At 36.7% G+C, this 12,501-nt stretch overlaps 1 protein-coding gene across 1 annotated transcript; it reads right to left on the bottom strand.

Annotated features, from left to right (window-relative positions):
• Positions 1 to 1,709: 1,709 nt before the first annotated feature.
• On the bottom strand, positions 1,710 to 4,109 carry LOC118736149. The gene has a single exon (XM_036466247.1). It carries the CDS (start codon positions 4,107 to 4,109, stop codon positions 1,710 to 1,712), a length of 2,400 nt encoding a protein of 799 aa, XP_036322140.1.
• Between the last annotated feature and the right edge of the window lie 8,392 nt (positions 4,110 to 12,501).

Genomic DNA, 12,501 nt, shown 5'->3' on the forward strand with positions numbered 1-12,501 from the left:
TATTAATACGCAAACATGATATTTGTAGTACACTTTTGAGGTACTTAATCCCCATGATTTTCATGAAACTCATATCAAAAGAAAGAGGATGTGGTGTAGATGTGCCGAATTTAGTTTTTAACTCCCTAAGAGCTACTTTGAGCAAATTATTCAAAAATACCTATTTACAGTCCTGATTGGAACAAGTTCAGCCCGAATATCAGTTAGAGAAGCAACGTGTCATCTTATCTATATATTAATACGCTAACATAAATTTTGTCCGCCTTCGTTTAGAGATTCTACCGAACCGATTTCAAAACTGGTTGAAAATAACGGCCAAAACCGTCGTTTAAACATTTTCGTATTTGTGTATAGATGTTGCTGCAACATGTTCAATTTGATATTTGGTTCGATAAACTGACAGTTGTCTCTCTCGCACCGCTCCCTTAGCAGTGGCACCGTGTTGCTTCTTTGTAAATAGGCATGGAAACAGTGTAGCTTTGGTGTGAAATAGAAGTATAAGCTTTTGTGAAATATGTTTATTTGTATATGCATATTAAGCATATTTAACTGATGAAAACATAAACTGTTTTTAAATGGGATGTTTACATCAATCTCATAGTAGTCTTATTTTAAGTTTGAGTCATTTTGCAGTTTTTATACTGCTAAATAGCACATAAATTACGTAATTCACGTAGATATATCAATATTACGTTCAACATTTCATTTAAAATGCCAGATTTCCTGCAAACACATTAGAATTTACAAAAAGAAATTTCACTAATAATTGCCTACTTTGCGTACTTTTCTCCTACCATTTTCGCACCAACAGATGGCATTCTTCCCCTTTCTCCGTCCTTCGTAAATGCAACCTTTTGTATGGGAGTGTCAAACCGCAGCTGTCCATAATTATCTAACCTTGTATTATTGAATCATGGTTTCGCATGTTGTTTCACTTCGCATTTGAAATTAAGCTTTGAAATAAAGATAAATATGAAGATGCCGACATAAATGATAACGATGAAGACAAGAATAAGGAGGAAAAAGTGAAGACAAAGACGAAAATGGAGACAGTGAGAAGTACATAACAGTTAGGTTAACTGAAAGGGTAAGAAAATGTATTATATTTTTGAAGTGAAACTTCTTTAGCGGGGATTCGTTGGTTGGGAGTAAATGGGCAATGATGCACACGGAAATAGTTGTCACGGAAACAAGTGCTTCTAATATATGTGCTACTATCTGACCCGGCAAACTTCGTTCTGCCCAAAATAGATTTTTTTATTAATTTCATTTCAAAAATTGTTATTACACCGGTATTATTTTTAATAAAAAATTAACGATTTTTCACTACTTCATTGTGTATACAACTTCAAAAATATATAATTTTAGTATTCAGTTTAAGGCTGCACGATACACAACATTTTTAGTGTTCTGTCCCGGAGCGTAAATAAATAGCGAGGACGGTTTTCCAACACGGGAACACGCCACATAGAGCTGACCATGTGAAAAGCATGGCATTTCTAGCTTTATGCCGCATACTTCCAACGACTGCCCTTGTGACTTTTTAATTGTCATCGCAAATGCAAGTTTCACTGGGAACTGCATACGTTTGAATTGGAAGGGCAAATCTGTTGAAGTTAAGGGAATCCGGGGAAGTAAGCATTCCTCTCCCTTGAACGGGCCTTTCAAAATGCTTGCCACTATTAAATTGTCCATTAGCTTCGTAACAATCAGTCGTGTACCATTGCACAGTTTGGAGCATGAAGATTGCGTAGCATAATAACAACTGACCCAACTTTGAGACGCAAATGATGAGGAGGCATTCCAGGCAAATCCAGAGAGTTTAAGAACTCCACTGGGTAATTTACTACTTCGTCTTCATTTTCAACGCGATCAATAGATTTATAAGAACGCAGATCTCCCGGAATTTGATTTTGAATCGTCCAATTCAAGTCGTTGACATCAATATTTTTTGCTGCTAAAATTGCGCGTGCGGCTAACCATTCGTAGTTACCATAATTTTGAGCGATATTTGGATATACACTGCTAATTAGTTCATCCTTACTTGAAGCGAATTGGCAAATCGCAGTTGGAATCGATATTAATCCACTGCAAGGATCTATTGGAACTTGTCCATTGCCGATTCGCAGCGGCTCTTTTGAAAAAACCTCTGCAGTTCTATCGTGTTGCAGCAAAACTCGCATATTGATGGTCAATGAAATGGTTTTAACAAACCTCCACAAATGCGATGACTTCAGACATGCGTTTAGCTCATCCGCCGCTGTTGATTTTGGAATTACGGGTAGTGTTTGTCTGAAGTCGCCCGCCAGCAATATCATCACTCCTCCAAAGCAACGATCATTATTGCGCAAATCTCTCAATATTCGGTCGAGTGCTTCTAATGATCGTTTGTGGGCCATTGTGCATTCATCCCATATGATAAATTTACAGTTTTTTAAAACTTGTGCCATTGCTGATTGCTTTGAAATATTGCAAACAGGACTTTCGTGTATTTGCAAGTTTAATGGAAGCTTTAATGCTGAATGTGCCGTTCTTCCACCTTTCAACAGTGTTGCCGCAATCCCGGTAGATGCAAGAGCTAATGCAATAACACTTTGACCACATATTCCTGCTAGTATTAAAGACAATAGGAACGTTTTACCGGTCCCGCCGGGCGCATCGAGAAAAAATATGCCACCGTTTCCATTATCTACAGCATTTATTAGTTGATTGTACGCACTGCTTTGCTGTTCATTCAACAGTGGAAAATTTGTTTGTACCTGTTGTTGCAAGTGAGTTATATCGTAAGCACGCTCGCGTTCCAATTCGCGATTCGGTACATCCCTTGCTTGACGACTTGGCGCTGGCATATGAACTTCAATCAATAGTTTTCCACTCATGAGTAAACATAAATCTTCAATAAGGACTAATGCTTCATTGTAGATGTCAGCGTTCATTTGCAACTCGAAATTTCTTGTCGCGAGTCGCAAGCGGTGCAAAATATCTTCTGCCATGTCATCTTTGTACGTATCCCATAATAGACGCGGGTTTGAAGGCTGACATGTCGAAATTATTATAGCGAAAAGTGCACGAACTGCAGTGGCTGGTGGGGAAGCTATTGCATCCGCTAGCGTTTGATTCCAGTGACTGTCGTGTTCAAGCAATTGCAAATGTTGACATGCTTCTCGAAATGTTGCACAAATGGTACCATCTACAGTCCTCAAAGATTTAAATGAAGTTGAACCGCGTACATTGACCAGAAGCAAACGTAGGTAAAAGCAATCATCGTTCTTTGGATGGATACTGTAAATTCTTCCCAATGCATCAGTTGAAAAAACACCTGGATAACCATCTACTGGATAGCCGTACTTCCTGCGTAACCATTTCTTCGACGATGCATTCCATGTATAATACCGAGGCATCTCAGAGTAAAGCAATATTCTGGCGAACGGATCACTGGCGCAAGTTGCAAAGAAACTTGTTAAAGTGGTTGCTGGTGGTCTTTCCGCTCGCTGTACTATGTTCTCTGCGTTGAAATAGACTCGTTGGCCATTCTCCAAATGAACTGCCAGATGCACAACAGTCGGATGGCGTTCATGTATTGCAAATGAAAATATTCTCCAGATTGCTTCATTGCAATTGACATATCTGCCCATTTGAAATTTGCTAATTTCATCTCGTTCCACGCCAATAACCGCCATATCGCTTCCTTTGGTGACGTATTTGCAAACATACTTAATTGACTTTATTGAACTGCAATACTCAACATTTATATGTGTTTTGAATGCCTTAGACAAAATAGACGAATATGGAACGATCCATGTGTTATCAACCAAGAAATTCTTTCCTTTCAATTGAGTGATGGATGTTCTGCCATTGTCAGCGGATGAGCGACGCCGATAGAGAGGGTATCCATCGTTTCCAGTTTGAGTTTCCGAAATAAAAGCACGTGGATAGCGTTTTTTGCATTTATTGTCCGACATACAAACCGAAGATGGATGGTGTTGTCCGCATGGCCCATGAACCATATTGGCCATCACCACTTCGTGCAACTCTGGATCTATATCAACATCAGGAATTTCAGCGGAAATTATGTCATCAATTTGGTCAGGTGTAATTTTCTCCACCATCCAAAGCAGAATGTGTGCGTGGGGTAAACCTCTCTTCTGCCACTCCACTGAGTACATCCAGCATCGAACAGTACCATATACACGTTGTTTCGTAATGAAGTCCATCAAACATCTGAGGTTTTATTTAAACACTCGTGCTGTGACGTCGTGGCGATCGCTTGGTGATTGGCCGGGATGCAACAGATTCGTAATGTCTGGCCATTTTGGATTGCAAGTAAATGTTACAAACAAATCCGGTCGTCCATAATTGCGCACGTAAGTCATCGCGTCCTGGGAGTACTCATGCATGTGTCTAGGACTGCCAATGTATGTCGATGGCCAAATAGTGAGTCGACCAATATCTGTAATATCCGCATCACTATTCATCGCATCTCGTAAGTGAACATACTCTTCAGATCGCAACTTCGACTGATTGTATCGAATGTAATTAAGTCGTTCTGCCTCAACTTTAACGTACATATAAACTGCATACTGTTGGAATAATCGTCGATATCTCAGTAAGTGGTTGTCATAGTTTTGTCGAATCATCATTCGATATGCGTGAAAGTTCATTGAACTGACCCTTTTATTTGTCTCGACACCTAAAAGTTTAAATTACATATATGAAGTAGCAAACAAACATTTTTTTGTACTAACCATTCATTGGATTTATCATCTTATAGCCTAAGTGATATCCGTCTTCCCCATGGCAGAACATGAGCGGGTATTGCATTGCGTCGTAAGACCGATGTGTCTCACTTATCCGCTTTAGTGCGTTTTCAGTTCTACGTTTTATGAAAATATCACGCGACTCCAAATTTTCTCCAACAACAACAACTGATATTTCGCTAACTGTAGGTGCATTATATTGTCTTTCATGAGTTCCTGTTGGTCTCTTGTCCGCATGTATGATTATGCTATGATCATCTGTTGGCATACGTTCCAACGAAATCGTAAACAGTTTGATGAGGTCATTGTGTTCGTGTAACATTTGCTGCAATTGATCGATTATTTCTCTTTTCGTTGCATTGAAGATAGTACAACGTCGATTTAGTTCATCATGTGAATCTCCCAGAAAGTAAATTTGGAGATATTTGAGTTCTTGATCTGGATGCGGCAACAGCGATCCAGCGAGATGAAAAATTTGCCCAAGAACCTGTATAATTGGAGGAAAGTTCTGTAGTTTCTGTCAAGTATTGCGCTTAGTAAAATTACCTTAAACGTTGGATTGTAGTTTTGTTCATTTACAATTTCACCGCCAAACGACGTCATTTGAAAACAATCGTTGTACATTTTAGTGTGCTGTAAGAAATGCCTCGAGTTGGGAGATTCACCGTAAAGCAGCTGGAACAATGGCTCTGGTGGTGGAAGCAATTCTGGCAACTTAACCTTTCCCCCCCGCGGTTCTTTTTGAAATTTGACTGCATTGCAATGTTGACAAACTACTGACATTTGACCGATTTGAACAGATGCGCTATATTGAATGTTTGGCTCATATCGAAAGCCTGCCCGTTCAGTGTTCACCAAACAAACTTGTTGTTGCCGCTGTTGTCGTCGAATAATCGCATGTTGTAATCTTACTTCATCACTTTCGCGAGCACGAACTTCCCTTCTTTTCAATCGTTCTTGCTGATTGTGAACTTCCCTTCTTCTCAATCGTTCTTCCTGATTGTAAGTTTGGTTTACATCTTCTAACTGGTGCGCACGATTCTCCAGCAGTCTATTTCGAGCTGATACCCTCTCAATAACACTTTCCCTTTCTGTTTGACGTGCTCTGAAATTTCGTATTCCCCTTCTGCTGTGAGAATTCCGACCAATGTTACCATGCACATTGATTCTTGGCATCTCAACAAATATCTAATTGGAAATGATAATACATTTGCATACAGCTCACATAAGGTTTTACCAACCGTTAACTTACCTTTGAAAAATGAGCTAACCCAACTAAGGAAAAAGATGCAATTTAACGATAAACTATATATAGTCCAATGTAAATAGATATTCGCCGACACACTAAATCACTTTTACCAATTCACTCACTTTTTTAAACGAAATATGAATGAAACCAGTCAAAAAATTATAATCCACACATTCGCTATTTTTTATTTCGTAAATGTAAACTATTTAACACGAAAATATGCAATTAGACGATAAACTATGTATCTATTCCAATGTAAATTGGTATTCGCCGACACACTATATCACTTTTTTAAACAAAATATCAATAAAACCGCTCAGATATTGATAATCCACACATTCGCAACTGTTAATTTCGTAAATGTAAACTATTTAACACGAAAAGCTACCGCTTCAATTATTACATTAGAAATAATATTGTAAGCTGTCAAATGGAATGACCGCCTACTACGCTCCAATTTATTTTCACTGAGTATAGGCTATTTTAAGTAAGTAAGTAAGAGTATTGATATAGTATACCTCCATAATGGTTTTCAGGCCCCTCCTCCAACCCTTTTAGATATATTCAGCCTCAAAAGTTTAGTACGTATGGGAGGTGCCATGCCCCATTTTTCGATAAATCTTTTTTTTTTTGGGTGAACATGGTACTGATATCGTATATCTGCATAGTGATTTCTATGTACATGCCATGAACGCTTTTAGGGATATTTAGCCTTAAAAATTAAGAACGCATGGGAGGTGCCACGCCCGCTTTTCCCAAAACTACTGTTTTTTTCATAAGCATGCTATTGATATCGTTAATCTCCTGATCAATTTTCAGATCCCAACCTTAAACGCTTTTATAGATATTCAGCTTGAAAAATTGAGTTTGTATGGGAGGAGCCACGCCCCCTTTTCCGATAAACCCCACTTTTATGCGTGGGAATGGTTTTGATATCATTTAGCTCTATACCAATTTTCAGCTCCCTACCTTGAACTCCTTTAGAGATAATCAGCTTGAAAAATTAAGATTATATGGCAGGTGCCACGCCCCCTTTTCCGATAACCCCCACTTTTATGCGCAAAAATTGTTTTGATATCATATAGCTCTGTACCAATTTCCAGGTCCCTGCCTTAAATCCTTTTAGAGATATTCAGCTTGAAAAATTAAGTGTGTATGGGAGGTGCCACGCCCCCTTTTTCGATAACCCCCACTTTTATTCGTGAGAGTGGTTTTAATATCATTTAGCTCTATAGCAATTTTCAGGATCCTGCCATTTATTCTTTCTGATATATTCAGCTTCCAACGCTAAGTATGTATGGGAGGTGCCACGCCCCCTTTTCGTATAACTCCTATTATTTTGCGTTAATATGGAATTGTTATCGTTTATCTCCACACCAATTTCCAAGTCCCTACCTTAAACAATTTTAGAGATATTCAGCATGAAAAATTAAGTTTGTATGGGAGGTGCCACGCCCTCTTTTCTGATAACCCCCACTTTTCTGCGTGAGAAGGGTTTTGATATCACCTACCTCTATACCAATTTTCAGCTCCCTACCTTGAACTCTTTTAGAGATAATCAGCTTTAAAAATTAAGATTGTATGGGAGGTGCCACGCCCCCCTAATATTTTTTAATTTTTTCTTCGACTAAACCTTCGCGGGGTAACAACAAACAAACCCCCCTAAGGAAGTATTTGATTTGGTTCAGCCGTTTTCAAGTTTTAGCGTTACAATTAAACACCAAATCATTTTCATATATATAGATTAATTAACCAAAAACGTGCTAATAAGGGGTTTAAGAATAGGGTTGATATTAAGCCCAATACAGGAAGGAAAGTAAAGCTTAGTACATACATAGACGAAGAAAAGGTTAAAGGTAAAGGTAAAAATAAAAACTAAAACAAATATGCGTAAAGAAAAAGGTTAGTTTAAACACTATAAGGTAAAGGTGAAGGGGAATATGCAAAAATAAAGATAAGTATGAAGAAAAATATTGGGATGAATATTGATATTGCTATTGATATAATAATCGATATTGCTATCGATATAATAATCGATATTGTTATCGATATAATAATGGATACTTCTATCAATACAACCGATATTGTTATCGATCAAATAATCGATATTGTTATCGATAATGTTATAAATATTGTTATCGGTGTAATAATCGATATTTTTGTCGATAATGTTATCGATATATTTAACAATAAATAAATCGATTTTGGAATCGTTATATTTTGTGATATATTTATTGATATTTTTATTGGTATATTTATCGACAAAGTTGTCGACAGCGTTATAGATTTAATATTCGACTCATGACATGTGATCACATTATGTGATATCACATCACATCAAATCATATGGCATCACATGACATGACATCACATAATATGATATCACATAATACGATATCACATGGCATGACATCACATGATATGACATCATATGGTATGACATGACTTCACATGATATAACATCACATAACATGACATCACATGATTTGACATCAAATGACATCACATTACATTGAAAAATATTTGTTTCTGTATCGACATTCTTACCCTCTCGACGGGTCTGGGTAGGGATAAGGATAGAAAAAAGATAAAATATAACCTTGAGCTTATAAAATTATATTAACTACCCTGTCGTTTTATTCACAATTTCTAAATAAGTAACGTAAGTTCCACTTCTTCTATGTGGCCCAGGTGCACTTATTTTCTCGATAGGAATTGAAATAAATTCTGCTATAAAAATATAGTTATCGAAAATTATCAAGTTACCGAAGTTTATGGAGTCATCGAAGTATATTATTATCGAAATTTATCGAGTTATCCATATTTATTGAGTTATAACAACGTGTAAAATTATTCAAATTGACCAATGTTAATTGAGTTGTCGAAATTTATAGACACAGAAAATTAGTTGTGGAAATTTGCGGATAGATATCGAGCTATAAAAATGTATGGGTTAGCGAAATTTGTCAAGTTAATGAAAATTATCAAGTTATCGATATTTATTGTTGTGTTTAGGGATTTTAGTATTCTTGAAATTCATTGAGTGTTCGATATATATCAAATTATCGAGCTTTATCGACAAACTGGAATGTATCGGTTATATTCCAAGTCCTTCCAACGACCGAAAGCAGGAGATTTTTCAGCAAGTAATTTTGTACATTAGTGGTATTCATCTAAACCGTGTTTTCATTAGTTATAGAGCTCAGTGTTACTGACTTTATACTACTAGCACGAGGATAAAGAAATTATAGAAACTAACTCACTTAATGGGAAAGAATTATATTTACGAAATATCTATTTAAATAAATATACAGTAGGCCGGGTCGATTTGTGGGGAGGCAAAAAAATCGCCCATTGCTCTGTGAAAATCATATTCTAGGGATCAAAATAAGAAACTTTGCCGAAGGAACCATACCTCTAAAACGAATTCTGATGTTCCCTAATTTGGGTCGAACTTTTGAGTAGGGGCAAATTTTGAAAAATCCCACTTTGACCCATTTAGAGTGCTCCAATCGAGTCCAAATGTATGACCGACCCCCACTAACTTTGGAGGCCCGACCCACCTATGCCAGTGGCACACCCCCTGGAACCCCCCTGGGGGTTCACCATACAAACATTTCAAAAAATCGCCGGTTTTGCACTTTACATGAAAAAATCAGCGAAATGCCTATGTTTTTTCTTTTTGGAGTTTATTTTTCTCTTTAGAAATTTATTTAGTCAGAACATATGTAAATGAAAAAATGAATTTAACTTAGTAATAGAAAAGAAATTAAAAAAAATTATTAGAAATTAGCGTTGCATGTCGTAAACATAGTTGTGTGGGTTTTTTATTCAACCGTTTTAAAAAATGAAGGTATCACTGTGACACAATTGCAAATCGGAAAATTGCTTGTGTGCGTTTTTTAAGACATAGCTGCATGTCGTAAACTTAACTGTGTAGTTTTTTTATAGCACCTACTTAAGAAATGAAGGTTGTTTTTACAACCCTTTTTGTAGGTATTTTAAGGCACCTTCTTAAGAAATGCGCGTTTTTTGCAACCATTTTAACAATTAACAACTATCGAAAACCCAATGAGTCACATACCCAAGCATGATGTTACTGTTTTTGGTGTGTCTACTGATTTAACTGATCTTAATTTACCAACCCATCTGGATATCTTGAGATATTATTTTTACTTAAGCGAACGTGCTAAAACAGAACAAAAAAAGTTTTCCCATAAATCATTCACTATTCAAGTACAAGATAAGTTGATTGGAATTTGGGAAAAACTTGGTATGGAAATAATGCTGAAAAAAAGTGTATTTAATAAATTGAATAAATTGCTTGACAAGTATCAAGAGCAAATCAAGAGAAGAAACAACACCCAACAATTTACAGAGTATGTAAAATCTCTGGAAACAATTTTTTACATTGGAACATGTAAATGCGATTTGAAGGCAGCTCCATGTGCATGCGGCTGGGTTCCCGAACGCCTCAAAGAGTTCATGCACGATCAACATAATCAGACAAGACTAACAATGGATGCATTTGTGATGGAAACTGAAGAGCAATGAGCAACGTCTATGTCATCAATGCCAACATACCAAGATCCCGATGATTCAACATACGCACCGCCACCGGTTCAAGAAGATATGGATAGAACCACAAGTTCACAATACACAGAGAGATACGATTGTTTTAACTTTGCCTTGGTATGTGACAGATTTGGTGTGCCTGACAGAGTAGCATCAGCATTGGGAACCGCTCTTTTGCAAGATTTTAAAATTAAAGATAAGCATGGGAAACCTCTCATCATGGATAAATCGAAAGTTCGCAGAGAAAAAGAGAAATGCAGACAAGAAGTGCTTCGCAAACGGTTAGATGATACCAATTTGTTAGCGTTTTCATTCGATGGCAGAAAAGATGATACTTTAACGATAGATAAAATTGATGAGAAGTATCATACTAGGATGGTAAAAGAACCTCATCTTGTTATTTTGAGAGAACCCAATTCTGAATTGATTGGTTACGTAAATCTGGAACATGAAACCGCTGAATACAAAACAACCAAATTAAATGGTTTTTTCAACGATAAAAATATATCACTGGATGCATTAATTGGACAATGCACTGACGGTGAGCCAACAAACACTGGCCCACACGGTGGAATTATACGACGATTCGAATTGCTGTTAAAAAGACCATTGCATTGGTTCGTTTGCCTTCTACACTTCAACGAACTTCCGTTTCGGCATTTGTTTGAAGCTTTGGATAAATCAACCAGCACTGGACCAAGATCGGCAACCGGAAAACTGAGCCGTCAAATCGAAACTTGTGAAACTCTTCCGGTAAGTTATTGCTATCACTCATTTATTATAATTCTCAACCATTTTTAATTATTTTATTATTATATATATTCAGGTGGTGGACGGCTTCCAGAAAATTGAGTTGCAAAATATGCCCCCTGCTCCAGAAAAAATTGAATTTTCCACCGATTCGAAGTACTTATACGACATGGCCCATGCAATTTCTAGCGGCGTGGTTCCGGTGGATCTGGCTAACATCAAACCAGGGAAAATTGTACATTCTCGGTGGCTCACCAAGGCCGCTAGATTATTGCGATTATATGTGACAACGGAAAATCCAGATGCAAATTTAAGAATTCTGGTTGAATTTATAATTAAATGTTATGTGCCAATGTACTTCAATATCAAGTATTACAGCTCTGTCGTGTACGGCAGTGCATTATTTTTCAAGTTCATTGGTTGGTCACGATTTCTAGAACCTCGTTTACGCAAAATTGTCAATCAAGTAATTAAAGATAATTCATATTATGCGCATTCGGAAAATATCTTGTTATCAATGTTGTTTGATGATAGCAAAGAAAAGCGCGACTGTGCCATCAAGAAAATTCTACGCTATCGAACCGATGTTGACGAGCCAATGGAACTTAGAGTCTATAAAAAACCAGATATAAACTTTAATTGCACAAGTTATACGGAAATGATCAATTTGAATGATATAAATATCGTATTTGAACCACCATTCACGCGAAGCATTCCGTACGATACATTGAAAGAATATTTAAATCAAGATGATCCACCGTTTAATGATCCAAAAATTCGACACATACAAGGAACGGAACGACATGTTCAATTGCTAGCTAGCGTTTCCAAACGGGTTATACCGGAAAATGTAGAGGCTGTTATGGCGACGACATTAGAGAGCCGTGCGAAATTGCCCAGACTTGAAAGTAAAAAACACTTCAAACAATAATTTTTTTTAGTTTCTTTTCTATAACTCACCTAAATTAATTTTTTCATTTACATATGTTCTGACTAAATAAATTTCTTAAGAGAAAAAATAGATATTATTATAAATAAATAATAAATATTATTATAAATATATAAATAAAAATAAAGAAAAAACATAGCCATTTAGCTGATTTTTTCATGTAAAGGCCAAAAATGGTAATTTTTTGAAATGATTGTATGATGAACCTCCCAGGGGAGTTC

The sequence above is a fragment of the Rhagoletis pomonella genome, unplaced genomic scaffold (assembly GCF_013731165.1).
Source record: "Rhagoletis pomonella isolate Grant_MI unplaced genomic scaffold, Rhpom_1.0 Rhpom_scaffold_00003, whole genome shotgun sequence".
In the NCBI taxonomy this organism is placed as follows: Eukaryota; Metazoa; Arthropoda; class Insecta; order Diptera; family Tephritidae; genus Rhagoletis; species Rhagoletis pomonella.